This window comes from Bos mutus, chromosome 6, assembly GCF_027580195.1.
Source record: "Bos mutus isolate GX-2022 chromosome 6, NWIPB_WYAK_1.1, whole genome shotgun sequence".
Lineage (NCBI taxonomy): Eukaryota > Metazoa > Chordata > Mammalia > Artiodactyla > Bovidae > Bos > Bos mutus.
Genome location: NC_091622.1, coordinates 70554870 through 70577334, shown reverse-complemented (window position 1 = coordinate 70577334; position 22465 = coordinate 70554870). Strand labels below are relative to the sequence as shown.

Below are 22465 nucleotides of genomic sequence, written 5' to 3'. Positions count from 1 at the left end.
TCCACGACTCTGTTTTCCGACGGGGACCTGGGCTGGAGAGTGTCCTGCAGAAGCCGATACACCCTCCGGCTCTTGGGAGGCGGGAGTGGGAAGGCGCCCCGGGCTGGCAGGCAGGAGGTGCCCCCGCAGGCGGGAACAGGCGGTGAAACCTTGTCCGGTTGCGCGCATCCTTGCCCGAGCGCGGGGAAGGAAGCCCTCTGGGAGCCGGGAGCCAGCTTGGCCGGAGGGCACCGTGCGCTCAGCTCTGCCTCTGTAGTAGTCGAAGCGGGACCCCTGTCTGATGGTCGGATATTCCTTTTTGGTTCGAGCTCATCTGTATACACCCACTGTATGAAGTGGGGTCCAGAGGAGAGCGAAACGTTTTCTTCTTCCTGGTGCAGGACAGCACTCTCTTCGAGGAGAGAAAGGGGAATGGGGCCTTGGACCCGGGGCTGTGACAGCTTCCGAAAGTGTCTCCAAGTAATAGACACCTTCTTATTGTAAAACAGTTTTAGTTTAACATCTTTCAGAACGCTTTGGTCTTTTGGGTAAGCACATGGTCAGAAGTTCACGTTCTGAAAACTCTGAGCGATTTGGTACCTAGATTGGGTGTCACTCGTCACTCTCCTTGCCGTCTAAAATTTCTGTCCTTCAAGATTAGGAACACACATGCCCTTGTTGCAATAAATTTCCTTTCTCTCTCTCCCTTCTCCCCCTTTTCCTCTACCCCGCCTTTCTCTCTCATCTCTCTGTAGCCAGTTTGCTGGTTTCCAGATTTCCACTCTTCCGAGGGCCAGAAGGAAGAGGGTGAAAAAGAAAAAAAAAAAAAAAAAAGGCATAATTCAGGGGAAACTTCTTATAAAATTAAAATTCCTTATAAATTAAAGAATCACCTGTCTTTTTTTTTTTTTTTTTTTTTTTTTAAGGACACTCACATGCATATACAGTAACAGGGTTATCTGTCTGTAGTTACTGAATTTTCCTAATAATGACTTGGTTCATCCATGCCAGCTCTACCAGGGACACTCATTTGTCCCTGACAAGATCTCTCTCTGTCTCCCTTTAGGGGTAGAGAGTGAAGTTCTGGAACTTGCGGTTTGTTCTGTATTTCCCAAAGATGTGAGTTGCTTTTAAGCCCAGGGTGTTCCATAGCACAGCAGTAGGAACTGTAATCTGGTTGCCCTGAATATGATGATGAGGTTGCCCTTTTGGAGTGTGTGACATGCTTAATTGGATCGGGCTATAATTGATGCCATCAGATTTTAGAGACAGAGGCACTGTTGTTTCTCCTTCCTGTCTTTGAGCTGGAAGGGTAATAGTGCACAAATGAATTAATTTTGGTTATGGGATTTGAACATAGAAGAGCTTTTTATTGAGTAGCAGTGTATGTACTTCTTAGAGTTATTTCTTTAGAACTTTCTGAAAAGCAGAACTCAAACTTGCCAATGAAAATGAATGAAGCTTATTGGAGCAAAAAGAAATTGAGCGTTGGTCTACATGTATGAATTTGAAGTTATCATTATTGATAGCCTTGTAGAATAGTTTTTTGTTGGAGATACATCTCTAGAGTAGTATGATGTTGTTTTCGTTCCCTATGAATGGATAACTTTTTTTTTTTTTTTAACATAGGAAAGAGTGTCCAAAGTGTGTGATAATCTGTGGAGGTGATTTACCAGAGATTTTCAGGAATGTTTTATTTTGGTGATGGTGGGAGCATAGCTTATTTAGAGCTTAGTCTTTACTACCATTTTTTTCTCTTGTGAATATGCACAAATAATGGATTGTTTCTCATTTGGGTCATCATGTGAATTGTATTAAGTTACTGTTTTTGACACGTTTCTCAACTGAGCATGTCTCAGTCACACTTGATATCTGTGCTCATCCAAATGAATTGTTTTCGTTTTCCTTTCCTTAAATGCAGGAGGGCTCGATTATTGGAAGACTTTTCTTTAGCTTCTAAACATTTTGCTTTACTGTTTGTCTACTTTGAGGGTGGTTATTTCCTTCATGTTGAAAAGTGCTCTGCTGAATAACTGAGCATTACCCCCCAGACCACAGCTATCCAAGAGTGGCCCATCAACCATGTATGCCTGCCTCACCTGAAATGCTTGTTAAAAGGCAGATTTGTAGGCCTAGTCATATTGTGATACATGCTAAGGTTAAGACTGCTGTCCCCGAAACATGTCAGGTCCAATGCCTATTAGCTTCTGAGATTTATTGATAGAACAATTTCCAGTTTTTAAAATAAAATTTGATATTAAGCAACAAATCTACTAACAATGTATTTTGCACATCTGAATGAGTGTGTGAGAACACGTGTGATCAGTTGTTTGTTTTGCCTGCAGATGTTCACGCTGGGGTCCACAGAGTCAGTGCTCTGCACATTTACACTAAATATTTGCTCATACTTGTTTATTCATACATTTTCATATTTGCTAATACTCTTTTATTTGCTCAACAATGTGAATCCCAGTTTAGGCCTATAGAGTCATTTGTTCTTAGTGGATGTGAGTTAAGGGTCTTATGAAACTTGGGTGCTTACCTAGCATCAATCACTTTTTAAGGTGGTGTTTTGAAAATCTGGATATCAATTAAGACCCTAGCATGGTGGACAGTTTTTCTTTCTCTGATGGTTTTTTAACACCTGGTAGCTCTTTGCATTTAGTTGGCAGAGATCTCAGTTTTCTTGCTGTGGAGTGACCCATGGCAAGGAAACTGTGTGGTATATTTAGGTAGACACTTTTCCTGTGTTCCACGCTTGGTGTCAGAACAAGCTCAACACTTTGATCAATAAGTTGAGATTCCCCACTTGCAATTCATTAGCATTATCCTTTTTAAAGTCCTGTTCTCTGAGGAAAAGCACATGCATATTATATGACATTGGAAAATGTTTCTTTTCTCAATTCCTCTCACCTAGTTTTAATGTACGATCGTTCAACCTTGGCAGTTCAGTTACCAGAGTAAGTGCATTAGAAAATTGATAAAGGAAAATAAGGTCATGGACATTTCCCACCAAAGTACATCGATGAACTATGTAGAAGTTGCTCTACGTAGTACTCAGTAATCAGCGGTTTGGTCAACTAATGTGCGTCCTATGTTTTATAAAAAATGTCAGCGGGTCCTTTCCCAAAGGAGTGAGGTCATCAGATGAAGGTTCATTTGGTTTCAATGTCCCATATCCTTTTGTAAGACCTTGAAGTTGGCAGTGCAGGAAAACAGGAACTCCACCCTCGCTCCATGAATTGCAGAACTGTTGTGTTGGTTTATGACCATCTGCCCATTCTTCCTGTTATGACACAGTTTATGAACTTTTACTGGGAATGGTGAAAAGTAAATTCACAAGTTTTACACAATGAACTGCTGAAGAGGACTTTTAAAGTATAGAGTGTGTAATGTTTATGGAAGGTGTTTCCTATTGGCCCTGACTCAGTGGTAATTGCATTCATTTATTTAATTTGTTTCTAGGTTTTTCTAGTGTTTCCCTTGATCCCCCCAGGCTCAGCATCCAAAAAGACATACTTAGAGTTATGGCTAACACAACGCTTCAGATTACTTGCAGGTAAGGCTTCCTTTTAGATTCAGATTTCCTGTGTCAAATATCTTATTGTTTATTAAAGAAAAAATAATTTTCATACAGCAGAATTATAATAGAGTCATTGTAATTGTTTATAAGTAGTGAGGTTTCTAAGAACTAAGGTAATAATGAAAACATGAGAAAGGTCTTCTCCCCGAAATTCTGTGCAATTTTACTGATATTTTTTTCCCCTACAGTCCTTTACCAGCACACATACAACCTGCTAACCATTATTGGTAGCACCTAGCATGTGGTATGTTATATATACTCTATCAATGTTGAATAAATAAATGTTATCAAGGATGTACCCCAAGAGTTAAAGACGTTTGGGGACATATTTGTTATTCTCAGCATGGCTTTTGGACATCTGTTTAACATTTTTCAAGAACTTTATTTTATGATAAAATTCTGACTGTAGTAGCAAGTTAATATTCAGTCATTAATATTACTGAGTGAATCTCATGCTCTGGCTTGAGGTTCTGACATGTCTGTCACTCACCAGCTAGCAAGAAGTCATGCTCTTGATTCTTGCTCACTGGGGAAATAGGTCGTCTTGACAAGAAAAAGAGGCTTTAAAATTTTGCCTTCCAGCCCCTACCGCAGGAAGAAAAGGAAGAGACCTTAGGGTTTAATGTAGTGATTATGCTTGTCAGACCCAGAGGCTTCTTGGGACCAGTGTGGCTTTGGCATGAAATGATGGGTGGAGGCAACCTTGCCCTCTGAGAAGAGTGCTGAGGGTCCACAAAGAACCTTGGGGCGCTTGTTGCCATTGTTTCTGCGTGATGAATGCGAAGTGTTCAGCACAGTGACACCTATCTATTTTAGCTTGCCGAGTGTAAAGGATACTCTAGTCCCCTTATCAAGGGTAGGTCACCAATACCCAGCCCTTGGGGAAGAAACATAGGAAGAGGTGCTGTTGGCTTAGCTTTCCTATTTCAAGATGCATTTCTCCATAGATTTTCCTCTTAACCACCCTTGACAAGAAAGGTTATTTAAACCCCCTGAGATTCTGTACTCCTTTTATGTCGTGAAAAAAATGATAGAGTATGTTAAAAGTAACTTCATTAATGTCGCTGCAACTTGATATCAAGTTCGCTAAAGAAGGGTCAATAATGTTACATTTGTCTTCACGTTGACCGTCTTCTTTGGGGCTTTGCAGAGAAATTCTTCAGTGAAAGCAGTCTGTGTTTTAATGCTGTCCTTTCAACGTCCTGTGAGGCCCTTAGACAGTTGCATTCCCTTCCACCCTAACCTCACCTCTTACTCTCCCGACTGCCCATTCTTCTGTAGCTACTCTGGATTCCTTGCCATTCTCCTAACACTCCAGATAGGAATCCACCCCAGGGCCTTGATATCGCTGTTCCCCTTTGCCTGAAGCTCTGTCCCCCTCAATATACATACGGCCCACTTCACCAAGTTGCCTCCCTCCAGAACTAGCTCTTCACTTGTTTCTTTGCATCTTCTAAATTTTCTTCATAGGACTTATCACTACCTTTTATACAATATATTTTATTCACTTTTTGAACGCTTTACCTTCATTGAGGTTTATTTACTTTTTTTTTGCCTGTGTCTTCCAGTTAGACTGAGGTTCCATGAAGGCATTGATTTTAGTTTGGTTTGTTCGCTGCTGTATTCTCAGTCTTTACCAATGTTTGGCACATAGCACATGCTTAATAAATATTTGTTGAATGAATGAATGAGTTAATTTCTGAAATTAAGACTCTGCCTTTTTGTCGTATTGTCCATAATATCCTGTAATCACAGGTAAAAAGGCTGTGAATCTGTCTGTTGAGGAGTTTGTATAATTTGGAGAACTAAACCTTCTATTTTCTTAGAAACAGCCTCATAGGCATTTCACTTAAATACTTGCTTGGAATGAATTTTTCAGGGGTCAGAGGGACTTGCAGTGGCTCTGGCCCAACAATCAGAGCAGCTCTGAGAAAAGAGTGGAGGTCACAGACTGCAGTGATGGCGTCTTCTGTAAGATGCTCACAATTTCAGAAGTGATTGGAAATGATACTGGAGCCTACAAGTGCTTCTACCAGGACACTGACATGGGCTCTGTTCTTTACGTGTATGTTCAAGGTGAGTGGTTAAATGCAGTTCGCTTCTCCTGTTGGTTTACCAGTTACAAAGCACAATAGGTGCACAGAAGAATTGAGGACAACAAAGGCTCGCTCTGAAGGCTGTCGGCCAACAGGAATCCACAGAATTCCTCACTCCTAAGCCCTCCTCTGAGGACAAGATTCAGTGATTTGTTCTGCAGCTTGGGCCCTGTTACACCTCTTTTACCCAATTAGTTCGGTTCTGATCTTTGTTTCTACGGGAAGTCTGTGTTTGCAACTGGCAATGGAGATTTATAAGAAGCCTTCTGATGTTTGAGGAAAAAAACCCTGAAATCCTTGAAAAGGAAGATTCAGGAATGAATTATGGAGCAGTTTCTGTGCAGAGATAGGTTATCTACAGCAGATTCAGAGATTTCCCCAAGAATGCACAGGGAATCAGCCAAGGGCTCTGGAGCTTTTTTGTTCATAAGAGCTTTTTTTCCCCCCTCTTACACTTTATGAAAAACAAGTTTCCATACACTCACGCAAATGAAGACACTGACTCAAAGAGCCTTTTGAAGACAGGATTTCTTTCCTTTGCTTGTGTGGTCTGAGATATTGGATGATGTGCCCTGTTATCCTAGAGCTTGCAATTTGGAATTTACACTGTGGATGCCAGCTTACCATCCACATAGGGTACAATACATGTCACGTGTATTTAGTATTTATTTATTTATTAATATAAATTTATGTTTTTTAATTGGAGGTTATTTGCTTTACAATATTGTATTTGTTTTGCCATACATCAACACAAATCCACCACAGGTATACACATGTATTTAGTATTTATAATCTGAATTATTCTTTCCTTTGTGTTTCAAAAGTCTTATATTAACTTAATTTTCCTGGGAAAACTGACTTAACTAGTGAGATACCAATCATGTAACTTTGGTGGGTGTTAACTGGATAGTATAGTATTTTGCTTAGATATACTGAATATTTTTCTTTTCAGTAAAGATGAGCTAAATTTTGTTTATACATTTGTATACCTCTATACATCCCAGAGAATCTGAGGCAGATGAGGATGGCTTAGACTTTTTTCCAGAAGCATCTTTTACAGATCAGGGATTTCATCAGCTTTGGGAAGCACGCTTGCATATTGCCATCTACATTTCAGTAATGCAATATGGTCAGTGCAGTGGAGGACCGTCAAATAATGTATGTCACTCCTGGATTGCACAATATTTGAGAATTACTTTTGTGCAGGGTAAGCACAACCCAGGATAGATTCTGTGTCCTCCTCCCTTCTGCAGAAGTTGAAAGAGACAAGGCTCAGATCTTTGAGAATTTCTGGCTCCTTTTGATCTGGCAGTCTTGGGAGATCAGGCTTTCTCAGAAGATTGCAAGGATTTCCTGCTTTCGGGCTGTCTGGAAATACTACTGGGATGAACCTCTCCCATAATATCTCGTTATTTCCTTCTTCCCAAGTCAGGAAACCTGGAGACATGCGAAAATTCATTTCATGAGTTCCAGTAAATATTTTATTTTGAGAGGATGGGTGGTTGTTTGGGTTTCTTTTGTTTATTTCCTTTTTGGGGGGTACTGAAATAGAATTGATTTACTGAATAGCTTTAGTCTTATGTCAAGGGGTTAATTTAGCTTCCAAACACTTGCTCTATAAGCAAGCTATGTAATATTTCATAGCATGTAGCTGAAAGATAGGTAATACTAAGAAGTAGCCATCTCCTGCACTGTTTATTTGTACACTGCCTGTCTTTGAGAATACCATCAAATTCTACTTCCTGTCTAAGCCTAGTGTTCTAGGAGGTGAGTTGTCCAAGATTTTGGTCATGAAGTTTAACAATGGAAAAGAAAACATTGAAGTATTCCCTGTGGATAGTCCTTTAATATCCCCTCTGGTCCCCACCTTACTTCCTTAGTCTTCTGACCCCATTCCCTCCAGCAATGATGGAGCCAGGAAGTGGGTCTTGGCCTCGTAAGATAATGGCTGTGGCATGTGGTGGCCTGGATTGGCTGCCTTTCTGTGTTTTCCAGCTGGGAAGGAAATCAAACTTCTGCTGTTGCAGGGAATTAGCTGCTTTTACCCTTTTGGTTTAATTAACTCTTTCTTCACTTGGACCAGTGACCTTGAAGAGCTGTGAAAATGCTTGGTCAGGTGTGTTGGGGGTATTGGTATGACCCATTATCTCTCAGAGATTTCAAGCATGATTTTACCCCAACTCTGTCTCTGGGGAAAGGAGTGGTTTCCCAGCACCATATTAACATCATATGATCAATGTTTGAACAGCATTAAAGTCTCTTTTGTTTTTTTCTCAGTCTTTGCCATGATGTTTTTTCATGTTTTGGTCACTGAAAATATTAATGACTACCGAATCTTAAGCTAAATGCAGTGACTATTAAACATTACCTTATACAGAATCTTATATTTACTCTTCACAATTTTAAAATACATAAGCTTTCTCTTGAATTGAATTAAAAATGGTCAGTTATTTCTTTATTTTAAAGATCCTTTGCAAGCCGTTAATCTGCTTTCATGACACATTATTTGCTTCAAGAGAAAGAATGTGAATTTTTAAAAATATTAATAAAATTCGATAGGCAAACTATACAGATTTAACTTTAAATTTACTTTAAAACTTATGTATATGAGAGATGTATAATGTATATGAAAATGTTTATGAAAATAAAGACATGCGCTCTTTCACTTTGAGAACTGTAGTGATCAATCTGCCAGATTTCTACCAGATGACCTACCTCCAGATTCCCTTGCCTAGTGAGAAATATCTTTCCCAGTCATTCACTTCTCTGGTTAGGGTTTATGAACCTGAAAGATGACCAGCTTTTCTAGTAAATGCCATTAATGAATGAAATTACATTCTCATCTAGATTACAGGTCTCCATTTATTGCTTCTGTTAGCGACCAGCATGAAGTTGTGTACATCACTGAGAACAAAAACAAAACTGTGGTGATTCCGTGTTTGGGGACTGTTTCAGACCTCAATGTGTCACTCTGTGCAGTAAGTTACATCTTCTTCCATCATCTCTTACCTTTAATTTTTAGCTAATATTAAGATGGTTAGCCTGTTTATATTGTAATTATATATATTATATATTGTATATATTATATAACATTAAAATCAACATGAATTTTAAAGGAAACTTTAGAAAGGGTCAATATGACAATAAATAAAACCAATTTGTAATCTTAAGATGAATTCTTTAGTGTTCATGGTTTTCACTTTTGGATAACGCAATTAAATATTTGATATTTCTTTTTCTACCCAGAGGTATCCAGAAAAAAGATTTGTTCCTGATGGTAACAGAATTTCCTGGGACAGCCAGAAAGGCTTCAGTATTCCCAGCTATATGATCAGTTATGCTGGCGTGGTCTTCTGCGAAGCAAAAATCAATGATGAAAGTTACCAGTCTATTATGTACATAATTGTGGTTATAGGTAAGAGGACAATTCCTTTTTAATCTTTAATATTAGATAATAAAAACTGGCTTTTATATTAAGATCCTGGAAGACAAAAGATATTGAGAAATATATTAATTCAAGATTTAGTGTTAAGCAGTTCATTACATCCCCTCTTTCTCCATCCAATAAACCTATGTGCTGCTGCTGCTAAGTCCCTTCAGTCGTGTTCGACTCTGTGTGACCCCATGGACGGCTGCCCACCAGGCTCCCCGGTCCCTGGGATTCTCCAGGCAAGAACACTGGAGTGGGTTGCCATTTCCTTCTCCAAACCTGTGTGCAATTGAGGTTTTTCTCCTTTCTTATCAGGAGCAAGGATAAATAAGAGTTCTATTATAGGAGTATATTTTATGAAAAATTCAATGTTCCAAGCATTGCTTGGCATCAGTTCTTTTAAGTATACCTATTTTATGGGAAGTTCAGTAACTTTCTAAAGCTGGCCCCAGTGACTACTGACTTCTCATATTTTACTGCTTTTCTGTCCACTGGGCTACAACACATTGGAAATCCCTTTAGAGCTGCTTTGTGAATCTCTGTAGGCCATTTTTCCTGGGAGTTCCCAAGGTTTGGGGAGGCCCTCAGGGGAAAATGATGTGATAAATTTTGAAGTTGCTTCATTTCTGAAAAATGTGAGCCAAGTTATAGATTTGGTTTCCCTCTCACTTTCTCTTTTTCCAATTTACTTGCTCCAGGGTACAAGATTTATGATGTGGTCCTGAGCCCCCCTCACGGAGTCGAGCTGTCTGTTGGAGAGAAGCTCATCTTAAACTGTACGGCAAGAACTGAGCTAAATGTGGGGATCGACTTCCACTGGGAATACCCTTCTTTGAAGGTAACACTAACAACTCAAAGCCAGACCTCCAAATACTTTGATAATAAGCTCCACTGAAGTTTGATTGAGAGAGACAGGGACCTCTTTAGCCAGATAAAGTTGAAGGGCCTTAGCTCACACTAACACACACACGCATATACATACATTTTAAAAGAACTACAGGACATACAGCACCCATAGAAAGAAAGAGGCAAAATCAAGAACTCTGTCCAAGCTGTGAAGATTAGTTTTCTTTTGATGATTACGTCTTTCCAGTTTGCATTATTCCTCCATTCTCCAAAGTCCTTGATCTATTTTCCCTTTAAGGAAATTTTTTGCAAGAAGTGGCATGAGACATTGTTCTCCGTAGACTGTGGTCATATTTCCTTGTGTTTCTGCAGTTTATATTTCTCTCATTCCTGTTATGTGAGGTTTTAAAATTCCTAATTCAGTTGATTCTATTTATTTCTCCTGAAACCAAATGTAATTGTCATCTGCATAATGTTAAAAGTTCAGAAGTCTCTACTATTAGCATTAAATAGTGTTCACCAAGGGCCAAGACTTTTGTCCATATCTAGAAGCTATTGGGGAATGTTATGCTGGCCTTTGAAAGTTCAGTAACCTCTTTTTCAGCATCAGCATAAAAAACTTATAAACCGGGACCTAAAAACCCAGTCTGGGACTGAAATGAAGAAGTTTTTGAGCACCTTGACTATAGATGGTGTAACCCGGAGTGACCAGGGGTGGTATATCTGTGCAGCTTCCAGTGGGCTGATGACCAAGAAGAACAGCACGTTTGTCCGGGTACATGGTAAGCGAAGATTGCCTTCGGAATTATGCTCTGCCTTGAAAAGTGAGATAATTCAAATACGTTTAGGTCAGCTAGTGAATCCTATTTTGTTCATTCAGAAGATGTTTTTGAGCTCTTGTTAGGACCTCAGGGTCAAGAACATAGCTTAGGTTCAGAGCCCAGCTTTAGAGCTGAAATGAGCTGATGTAGTTAGTGCTCACTAAATATTACTTGTTGTTGCTGCTATTCTTATTATCACTATAATAAGCAGAGGGCTTTTATCTAAGATCATTTTACAAGTTTTGCTCAATTACAAGCCTGAGAGGCTTCCTTGAATTGCAAGCATAAGCCTTGCAATTGATGAAAGCTATATTTAGTTAGTTTCTGTGGGGCTTTGAGAAAATAACTTAATTTCCCATTTATTCTCTTTCACTCACATAAATGTCTCAGTTTAGATGATAATTTGTATGGCATCTAACTTACAGGCCTTCATAAGAGTTTGGATTTTATAGTATGGGAATGCAAGATGGGTTTTGAGCAGAGAGAGACATGCTCTGGCTTATGTTTTTTATAGGATTACTATATAAGTTTTTTTTCCTAATGTGAAATACTTTAGAGAAGTATGGGCAGAAGTAGAGATGGGCTAATTGCAGTCATCCAGGTGAGAGATGGATGGGTGGCCTGGACAAGGTTGGTGGAAGTAGAGGTGGTGAGAAGTGAACTGATTCTGAATATAACTTTGAAGATAGAGCCAATAGCATCTGCCTGTTGATTCCCTGCCTGTGGAATGTACAGAAAAGAATTAGAAGATGACCTCTGAGTTTTTAGTGTGAGCAACTGAGTGAATGATAGTTTTCTTAACCAAGATAAAGAAGGTAAGGAGGGGAGTAAGATTTGGGTACCCAGGGTTTGGTGGCTTCATTTGGTGGCTTCATTAAACATCCAAGTGAAAACTTTAATATATTAGCCTAGATTCCAGAGAAGCTGGGGCAGGAGATGTAAATTTAGGAGGAATGTAATTGACAAGAGGCGGTGTCGATAGAGAGAAGAGGTCTGAGGCCCGAGTCCTGGTGCACATGGAGTTATGTATAGGGTGTGAAGGGACCAGAGGAGAAGGAGCACCCAAGGGCTCCCGGGGGACATAGAGAAAGCTTCACAGAGAAGCAAATGCTTGGACTGAGTGAGATTGGAGTGCTCAGTAGGCTTGCAGAGCAGACTGGGGGAGAGACAAAAGCTAGAGACCAGCGGTGAGAGAGAAGCTGGAATGGGACCTGTAGGAGTGTGGGAACCGCAGCGACTCAGAGCCATAGTTTTTAACTCTTCACTGGAAACTCTTCTTAGAAATGGCCATTTCTAAGAAGTTGCCATTTATGAGAAAAAATTATCTTTATTTTCTTCCAGAAAAGCCTTTTGTTGCTTTCGGTAGTGGCATGGAATCCTTGGTGGAAGCCACCGTGGGGGAACGTGTGAGAGTCCCTGTCAAGTACCTTGGTTACCCTCCTCCAGAAATAAAATGGTAACGACTGGAAATAAATGCAGAGCCTTGTGCCACATGAAAGCAAAGCCTCAGATTGGACTAATTCCTGGAATTTTTTCCCCATAGGTATAAAAATGGAAGGCCCATTGAGTCCAATCACACAGTTAAAGTGGGACATGTGCTGACTATTATGGAAGTGAGTGAGAAAGATACAGGAAATTACACTGTCATTCTTACCAATCCCATTTCAAAGGAGAAACAGAGCCACATGGTATCTCTGGTGGTGAATGGTAAGTCCGTTCAGTTTTCCTTCTCTGCCCCCGTTCTATTACAAATAATTTGATGATGTCCTCCTGAGCAGCTGGGCACCTCTGCCTCACTGGCATCATGAGTAGGCTCCTGTGTATAAAAATGATCCAGAACAGTGTGGCTTGAAACGAGGTGGCAGCAGTGTGCTTTGGACACGTTTGCTTATGAGGCCAGATGATCGAACCTTGGTCAAATGTGAGACTAAAGTAGGTGGTTTAGCCCACGGCTAAATACTGTGGAATAAAAGTGCTAGCAGGGACAGTCATCAGGCTCAATTGCAGTACCTTTGAATTGTGCTTCTGGCATGCAAATGTTGAAGATTCTTCTTGAATTTTGTGGGAAAGTTTTAGTTTGATTCGGGGTTGATGTATCAGTGATGCACAGGTAGCTCCAATGCAGAAAGCTTTTCTAGGTCGACATTGCTTGGACATGTTTTAATCTTTTTTTCAACAGAAGTCTGGGACCTGACTCTGAGGCTGTAAAGGGGAGATATTAAATTTTGGATTTAAGGATAATTTGAACTTTATTTTTCCAACCTGAAAGATGCTTATTTATAATAAGTCTTCTGGGTGGGAGAAGAAGGTCATCAGGGTTAAGCCAATGCAAGAGATGCTAAGTTGATGGACACTGCGTATTGCCATCTTCCAGTGGGAGAGGGCAGACAGACAGAGTAGCCGAGGTCTAACAAACATTTGACTAGTGCACCCCTCCCCTGTACACCCATTAATATCTTGCTCCAGACACAGGTTGGGAAATACCTGTCTGTTGTAATTCTTTATGCTTTCTACTGGCATAGCAGATTAAAACTTCAGAACCTTCTCATGTGATATTAAAGTGCTTCCTTATATATCCTGCCATGCTCTGTATGTCTACTGAGCTTGGCTTCATTTCTTTTCTGGGACATCAGCTTCAAGGAGTATTTTAAAGAAAACAGGTTCCAGAAATGTCATTTAGGAGCCAGTTGGATATAGGGGTTTGGGAGAGGAGAGAAGCTGAGAAGCTGGTAGGAAGGGTGGGAAGAAGGAAATGAACAAGAAATAAAGATGTAAGAATGGACAGTGAATAACCATCTCATTCATCCAGGAAGTCATTCCACATTTGATTCACCCCAGCATTTACCCTCCTCTCTAAAACAAGCATTAAAAAGAAGTCAAGTTTTGAAAGTATAATCTTGGGCCTTAAGTTGGAAGTGATGAGAAGATAGTTTCACATTAATGACTTTGGAGCCAAAAACAGAAAAAAGGGAAAGAAGGAGGTCAGGCAGGGAAGGAATGGAGGGAGGAAGGCAAGAAGATAAGAAAGGACAGGAGAGAGGAAGGAAGGCAGGAAGGTGAAGAAGGAGGGAGAGATGAAGAGGGAGGCAGGGTAGGTGCCCTTGTCAAGTCATTTCACTTTTAAATTTTTCTCATGTGTAAAGTGGAGAACAATAATAGTGGCTGTGAGGATTAAGTGAATAAATTGGTGTAAAGCACTTAGAACAATGCTCAGCACATAATACATCTGCTTACAGTATTGTTCACAACTACAGTATTTTCTTTCTGGAGGCTTGCCCAGTCTTGTGAAATTGGAAGGGCGAGGAAATGCAGATGAGAAAAGCGAGTCATAGGGCAGTGAGACTGGCACAAAGTCACCCAACTTACTAGTTTATTATTATTATCATGAGTATCACTAGAAGTCAGGTGTCCTGTTTCCAAGTCTAAATGTTCTTTGAAAAAGCAAATGGGGGCAAAAATCCTATGCTTGGCAAAACATAGGCTTTGGGTGCTGAAAACTGCAACTTTCCACTCCTCCAAGCTGACTGACAGTTCAAAAGTCGTCTTTCCCATCTCCAGTCCCACCTCAGATTGGTGAGAAATCTCTGCTGTCTCCCGTGGACTCTTATCAGTACGGCACTTCCCAAACGCTGACGTGCACGGTCTACGCCGTTCCTCCCCCAAGTCACATTCGCTGGTACTGGCAGCTGGAGACGGAGTGCACCTACCAGCCCACGTGAGTAGGACCACGCCCTTTGCCCCTGCTGTTTTGCACTTAAAAAAAAAATTTATTTGTTTTATTCTTTAGATTCCATGTGTAAGTGATAACAGACAGTGTTTGTTTTTGTCTGGCTGACCTCACTTACTATGATAATCTCTGGATCCATCCGTGTTGTTGCAAATGGCATCATTTCATTCTTTTATATGGCAGAGTAGTACTCTGTTGCAAATATGTACCACAACTTCTTTATCCACTCCTCTGTTGGTGGACATAGCCATGCTATGATATGATTCTATTCTAAGCCAAGGAGGCTATCTCTAAGGTTATTCCTTAAGCAGTGCTCGTCATCTCCTTCCATCTTTCTCTGTGCTGTGTCCTTAGGAGATGTCATTCCTTGGGGTATCCTCCTTTGAGATTAGCGCTCTCTAATTAGCCCTTATGTCTGCCTCTCTGAATGCAGTTTCTTTGCCACTTTGTTAATTGCCAGGCCTTGGTTTTTCTTCCTATGCCAGTCAGCCGGTGAATACCCCAATCTCCTTATCTGTGAGAAGGTCCATCTCAGAGGAAGTGCTGATGCTTGCAAGGGAGTGATATACCTCAGAGTCTCAGGCCCGGCTTATCAGGTCCTAACACACAAGTCCAGACATCCTTAGGAAAAACAGCAACAACAAGTCACCCACCACCACCCTAAGCAGTGCACTTCCTGTTGTTGTTTTCGAGATGGCCTCTCTAGTTTCTTCCTCAGATGCTGACCGTTTCCTACACAGGCTACAGTCCCAGGGAAATTACTTTAAGAAGCCCAATGGCTTCTTAGTTTCCTTGCCTTCCTTTGAACTAAATTAACTTGAATTGTCTTGTCGATCCGATTTATGAATGGAGGTTTGTTCCCAGAATAGCTGCTTCCCTCCTGTATCCTGAATGAATCTACCTAGAACCTTTTCCTCCATTGCCGAGGCCTATTTTTAATTGGCGCCAAGTCTTGTAACTCGGCGGAGTGCATTCGAAGTTATTTCTAAGAACGTAATAACCAAAGTCTGACTCCTTTCCTTGATATTGATTTAAATTAAAGGAAAATTAAGTCATGACATCACCTGTTACCTCTGTCTTACAGCCTCACTGCCTTAACGACAAACCCATACACTTGTAAGGAATGGAGAAACGTGGAGGACTTCCAGGGGGGAAACAAAATCGAAGTCAACAAAAATCAGATTGCCCTAATTGAAGGAAGAAACAAAGTGAGTTTTACGTTTTTAAATTTGAAAATCTGTCTCTGTTTTAAGGACGGATGGACTGGAAGCAGGGTAAAATAATAGGTGAGGAATATTGGAGATTGACTGTCAGGTAAGTGGAATGATAAAATACTAGCATATTAAGCCAGTTTGAAAACACCATTGACTTTTAGAAGCACGATTGACTTGCTATTACTGTATCAGAGAAACATAAAATACATATGCCATTAACTGTACATCAGCTGTATGGTAATTCTGATTTTATAAACATGAAAGTGAGAAAAGGTATGTAATGTTGTATTAAAACATTTAAAACTTTATGGTTCCAAAGCTCATTTTGTAGAATGTGTGAGTAGCATCAGCATAATTATAATTGCACGGATTTGAGTGCAGTCAGTACTGGAGTATGAATGGAGTAGGCAGGTCGCAGCAGTGGCGGGGAGGATACTGAGTTTTGGTCTGAGTGCATGTGCATAAACATAGGCTCCATTGTTTATGGCCTGGGATTTATTTTTTTCACAGACTGTAAGTACTCTTGTTATCCAAGCGGCCAATGTGTCTGCTTTGTATAAATGTGAAGCAGTGAACAAAGCTGGAAGAGGAGAGAGGGTTATCTCCTTCCATGTGACCAGTAAGTGCTCTCCAGGGGCTGGGCTGGCTGATAGATACTCTGTCGTCCTGACTGCTCCCATGAGGGGCAGTGGGTTTAGGTAGGGAACGTGGGTGGATAATCGATGCTTTTGTTCATAGATGAGAACTCCTCAGGTAGCTCCTGGACTCATGGGAAGTCAGTGCATTTGACCTCACAGGAGAGAGAACAGCTGACTTTGACCCTCAAGTCCTGCGCCATGGTTTTTGTGTCTGTCATCAGTCTTAGCACAGTGCTTGGCTTAGCGAGATTCAATCAATATTTATGGGCTGGCTGTTGAACATTTGACAAGTTGGGTCTTGGGGAGACAGTTGTAATGACATTGGAGCAGTGCCATCCCAATGCTGCCGATTTTGTCTGTTCATCTTAATTTACGGTTTGGCTTTAGCTGACTGGGATAAAATATTGCGGTCTGGGCCAATTCATGGTAATAAACATAGCTTTCCTGTCGGAGGGTGTTACATATCAATGAGGAATTAAGTTTGTAAATCTCATATTATAATTATCCTCTTTCAATTTGCATTTTTTAATCTTAAAACCACACTTAGACTCCAAGTGGAGATTTTATAAAAACCTGAGGAATTCATTTACATTTCCAAATAATGTGTTTTAGCAAAACACTACGTTTTGAAACCACATTGTCCAGTTTGGTTGTCTCCTTGTATCTGTTGTCTGGGAATGCCAGGGCTTCACTTTTCTTGGTGCTTCATTGCAGACTGAAGGCAACACGAAAGCAGTAGCAGAAAGCCCAAGGTAAATCACTATCTTCTAACCATGGGTTTTACATTTCAGGGGGTCCTGAAATCACACTGCAACCTGGCATCCAGCCCACCGAGCAGGAGAATGTGTCTCTGCGGTGCTCTGCGGACAGAACTATGTTTGAGAACCTCACGTGGTACAAACTCGGCCCACAGGCCCTGCCCATCCACATGGGCGATTTACCCACACCTGTCTGCAAGAACTTGGATGCTCTTTGGAAAATGAATGCCACCATGATCTCTAACAGCACAAATGATATCTTGATCTTGGAGCTGCAGAATGCATCCTTGCAGGACCAAGGAGACTATGTCTGCTTTGCTCAGGACAGGAAGACTAAGAAAAGACATTGTGTGGCCAGGCAGCTCACAGTCCTAGGTAGGGCAGTCACTCTGGACCATCCAGAGGCAGTTGGGTTGCCTTCAATGTAATGCTTTCAGGGCCCATGAGAAGATTGTCTTCTATGTGCTTATATATTAGACAGATGAGCTCATATCTGACTCACCAAAACTCCTCAAGGCAGAAGGAAGCTAATCATGCTGAAGTGATGTATTGAAAAGAGAAAATAATCCTATTCTTTCCAACCCTGATGGTGGGATCACTCACTGCTGTCTTCAGGGGATTACCCTAAACCAGGGACATTTCTGCCTCATTCTTGGGCATTCATTTTTTTAAATAGACGTGTATGTGTGAATGCCCACCATGAGCTTGGAGGGTTCTGGAAGGTCACAGTGGTGACTCGGTGGGTAGGATGAGAACACAGACAGCCTGTCGTAGTCCAGTAAATGCTCTGTGTCCATGAAGACTGGGATTGTTTTCTGCTTTACTCCTTGCTGAGCTCTAAACATAGAACATAGTGGCGCATACTGCTTGATAAGACATTTGCTGCCTGGAGAGTGTGGTGATGGGTTGTTTAAGACCTGTGAGAGCCCCTGGGAGGGCGAACTCAGTGTGCGTACCTCTGTGGTACAGCTCAAAGTCATGAGTTGATCATTCTAATGAGCAAAAGGCTTTGTAAGTTCCACATGAAGCCACTCTCTACACCTCCTCTAACATTTCACCTTGCACAAAATCTGTGCAGCCTCTGTCTCTGGGGAAATCAGGCAAATTTAGAGAGTTTCTTTGTGCCCTCTCTTCTCATTTTCTCATCTCCTTAGTGTCCCTTCCTAGTTCCTAGGATGCATATGTTCTGTTTTTTTAAGGAGAACTGCCCAGATAAGTTAATTTAGACTGCAGTTTCAGACGAATAACATTTCAAAGGCCTTGGCATATTTTCAGGCGGGAACTAGGATCGATTTTGCTAGTGTTAAGACTCTGGTGTCAAAAGAAGAGGTTTTTTGAGTGTAGTCATCCCAAGGCTCTTCAGATCACAGCCCATATATGAACATGGTTTTTCTGTTCATCTTGGTGACTGGTCTTGTTTCAAGCTAATGAAAAACTTCAGGAAGAGATGTAAAGGAGGCTTCCGGCTTGCCATGCCCAGGAAACACTTGCTCACGGTGGGCTGGTTTGCTTCCCTAAGGACTCCCAGGTTGCTTTCCAAAAATTATTCTTGGAAATAGACTAGAGTCTATTTGCTTAAGCCCTAGTGCAGTTCACTGTTGAGGTACTGTCGTTTTGCCAAATATTGAAGTGGATTCTTTCAACAAAATTCCTTTTGATATTCAGTTAGTTTGGACAAATTATTTCCATAGCATTTTGCTGATTTGTAGGAAAGGTTAAATCTAAAGTTGTCCTGTACATTTAAACAAGTACCCATGGGCTTCATTTAAAAACAAAAATCTTTGACTTTTGTTAGAGTATTATTATTTTGTCTATGTTTTAGTGGAAATAGTGCTGAACTAACCTTTTGGCCAGCTAGATTCTGAACTCAGCTGTTAACTTAGTTACAGGGACTTGGACAAGTTGTTTAACCCATTTCATCTTCAAAATAAGACTATTACTCCCATCACAGAGTTGACAGTGAGCAACAGAAGTAGGACAAATGAGTTTTGTAAAAAACACCAAATACGTATAAGGTGTTCTTTGTTGAATTGCACTGAAGTTATATACTTTCCAAGAGAAACAACATGGCAGAATTCTTGGGTATCAGTGGCTAGAATTTATCTATCTATCTATCTGTTTGATAGGAGGGAAGTCAATAAGAATGACAACTTTAATTTTGTGTTGACTACCAGGTCACATCACTAGTATGAATGTTCAGAGATGCAGTAATCTGTCTGAACTGACTTGTTTCATTTAACTTTGCTCAGTGAACAACATTCCTGTTGTCCAGCTCTGTGTATTTTCAGCTTAGTAAATTAATAGTGTACTAAATGGTTTAATAGTTTACTGATATGAAAACCGTTTCAAAAGTCATAACTAAATGTCCTGTGATTTGTGTGTGTGTGTGTGTGTGTTGTGTGTGTACACAGAGCGCATGGCACCCATGATCACAGGAAACCTGGAGAATCAGACGACAAGTATTGGTGAAACCATCGAAGTTTCCTGCACAGCATCTGGGAATCCCTCTCCACAGATTACGTGGTTTAAAGATAATGAGACGCTTGTGGAGGACTCAGGTGAACAGAGCATGTCTATCTCACCTTGGCTGCATAATTTTCCTATAGATATTACCTGAAGTCCATATTATATCTTTTTAAAAAAATTAGTTACTTACTCATTTATTTTTATTAAGGTATAGTTGATGTACAATATTATTTAAGTTTCAGGTGGACAACATAGTGATTCTCAACTTTTCAAAATTATTACTCTGTTTATCATTATTGCATAATATGGGCTATATTCCCTGCACTATGCAATATATCCTCGTAGCTTATTTATTTTATACATAGCAGTTTGTTCCTCTTAATCCCGTACCCTATGGTATCTTCCCCTACCCGCTCCCCTCTTCCCACTGGTCATCACTGGTTTGTTCTCTGTGAGTCTGCTTCTTATTTGTTATATTCACTAGCTTGTTTTATTTTTTAGATTCCACATAGAAGGGTCATATAGTATAACATCTATGTTGTTAATTGATTTGTTTTAGGCAGAACAAAAAGCAGTATTAGTGTCCGTGGTCTGACTCATTTTGTAGACTCAGAGCTCAAGTATCCAGAGCCTGCTGAATTCTCATGGAAGCCACGGGTACTGAGATAGCAGTTGACCCTGACTCCTTGGAGTCAGACACTAGCCCAAGATAAAGGGAAATATGTATATTAATTTTTTTTTCCTGGAAAGCTCCACCAGACCACATCATAAAATAAAAACCCTCCTGTATAGCATGGCTTCCCAGATGACTCAATGGTAAAGAATCCGTCTGTCAATTTAGGAGACATGGGTTCAAACCCTGAGTTGGAAAGATCCCCTGGAGAAGGAAATGGCAATCCTCTCCAGTAATTCTTGTCTGGGAAACCCCATGGACAGAGGAGCCTGGCTGGCTACAGTCCATGGGGCTGCAAAATAATCAGGCACACCCCAGCATCTAAACAACAGTTGTACAGCACAGGGAACTCTATACAATGCTCTGTGGTGACTTAAATGTGAAGGAAATCCAAAAAAAGAGCAGATATATGTATGCATATAGCTGATTCACTTTGCTGTACAGTAGAAACGAACACAACATTATAAAGCAACTATATTCAAATAAAAATTTAAGAATAAAACAAAAACTGCATTTTCTCCCTTTCTCAGGCATTGTGCTAAAAGATGGGAACCGAAACCTAACTATCCGCAGGGTGAGGAAGGAGGATGAAGGCCTGTACACCTGCCAGGCATGCAGTGTTCTTGGGTGTGGAAAAGTGGAGGCATTTTTCATAGTAGAAGGTCAGTGGGAATTCATAGACAATCAGATTGCTTTTAAAAATTAGCTTGTATCTGTACTCAAGTACTTTGGGTAGGAGGATTATGGCTGGTTTTTAATATCCTTTGTACTTTGTAAGTTTTCTACTATAAATATATATTTATTTTAACCAGAAAACATAATTAATGTTATTTTAATTCTGCTTGCATCACATTTCTATCTCTGCAGTTCTCATTGCAGAAAAAATTCTTAGCCCGGCAGGTAGAATGTCTTTCTTTCCTTGATTCTTTCTTCATATGTCTGGCTCAATTAACTAGTTATGAAAATTAAGCCCCTATATTTATTGGGTAGAATTACTGCCTAGTCATGAAAATCAGTGCTATCTAGAGAGTCACAGAGGTTCATAGTTTTTATTGGACTGGAGATACTTAAGATTCAATTGTGAACAATGGACCATTGCTTCTCTGAAATGGAAAATTTGGGGTTCTTATCTAAATGAATATGCAGGAATGATGTGAAATCTAGCATTTTTCTCAGATGGGAAAGGTAATTTGTGACAGAATATTTTATCTTCAAAAGTGTGTCCCTATCTTAAAAAAAAATAAGCCACGAACAGGACAATGAAACTGTATTATGTGGGTGAAGGAATGGTATGCAGGGGGAAAGGAGAGGAGTGTTGATAGATGGAGGAATTGACAGATTTCTCTGAACTCATCCTAATTTGTCTCTCAGGGTCTAGATTTTAGTCCCTTTAATCTGTCTAATCTATGATGCCAAGTGTTACATCTCAATACTTTGACTTCGTTTTGAATCTGTAGGCTTACTGCCATTTTATAACCTGCACTTGCAAATAAAGATTTCGAGTGGCATGGCAGTTGGTCACATTCAAACTGCTTTATGCTTTAGGGCAAATCCTAAGGGAGATTTCCAGTTCTCTCCCATGCCCTGCCTCAGCTCTGTTAGCTTTCTGCAGCTGGTTTCAAGGAGGCCTAACTAGGTAACATTGGCACTGAGATTATGTTTACTTTTCACCAGCAGAGAATATTAAGAAAGGATGAGGTACGTATTTAATGCTCCTGCTGGTTTCCCAAATGTTCATATGGGAGTATTAATGCTCCAACTTATATAGACAGTTGTATCTTTGCACCTCCTACTCTGAACAAACAGATGTTTCAATCTCTGTGTATAAACAAAGAAATCCTTCAGTAAGACCACCAGAAAAACAAAGTCTGCTTGCTTCCAAGCGGACTTGATGCTTGTCTCTCAACTGTAACTCTTATTTTGCTAACTAATGAATTACTTGTCTTCCTGTCTTCTTGAGGCTGCCTGAGCCGCGCTCACAGCTTGTGGCCCAGTCTGATTCACATTGCACTCCTCCAACAGGCAGGTGACCCTAAGTGATAATTGCTTCCTTATCACCACTTTGCTAATCATTCTTAGTTGAAAGCCTCCTCTGGGCTTAATTTTCCCTCCTCAGAGCTGTCCTCTGGAGTCCTGAGCATCTGCAGCTTCCTTGCTGACCTTCAGCTTTTTCTCTTCTCTGTCCTTTCATGAGTGATTGTGCACTCATGCACTCACTTAAGCTCTCTCTCTTT

General features: G+C 40.5%; 1 protein-coding gene across 1 annotated transcript in view; it reads left to right on the top strand.

The window, feature by feature from the left end:
- Positions 1-22465, top strand: part of KDR (kinase insert domain receptor) — a 44575-nt gene that overhangs the window by 571 nt on the left and 21539 nt on the right. Inside the window, exons 2-15 of the mRNA XM_070372417.1 lie at positions 3445-3538; positions 5442-5638; positions 8506-8636; positions 8905-9073; positions 9787-9926; positions 10539-10716; positions 12097-12211; positions 12299-12462; positions 14314-14470; positions 15567-15690; positions 16207-16315; positions 17126-17467; positions 19504-19650; positions 20762-20893. Coding sequence (XP_070228518.1) covers positions 3445-3538; positions 5442-5638; positions 8506-8636; positions 8905-9073; positions 9787-9926; positions 10539-10716; positions 12097-12211; positions 12299-12462; positions 14314-14470; positions 15567-15690; positions 16207-16315; positions 17126-17467; positions 19504-19650; positions 20762-20893 — 2199 coding nt within the window. The remainder of the gene's footprint in view (positions 1-3444; positions 3539-5441; positions 5639-8505; positions 8637-8904; positions 9074-9786; positions 9927-10538; positions 10717-12096; positions 12212-12298; positions 12463-14313; positions 14471-15566; positions 15691-16206; positions 16316-17125; positions 17468-19503; positions 19651-20761; positions 20894-22465) is intronic.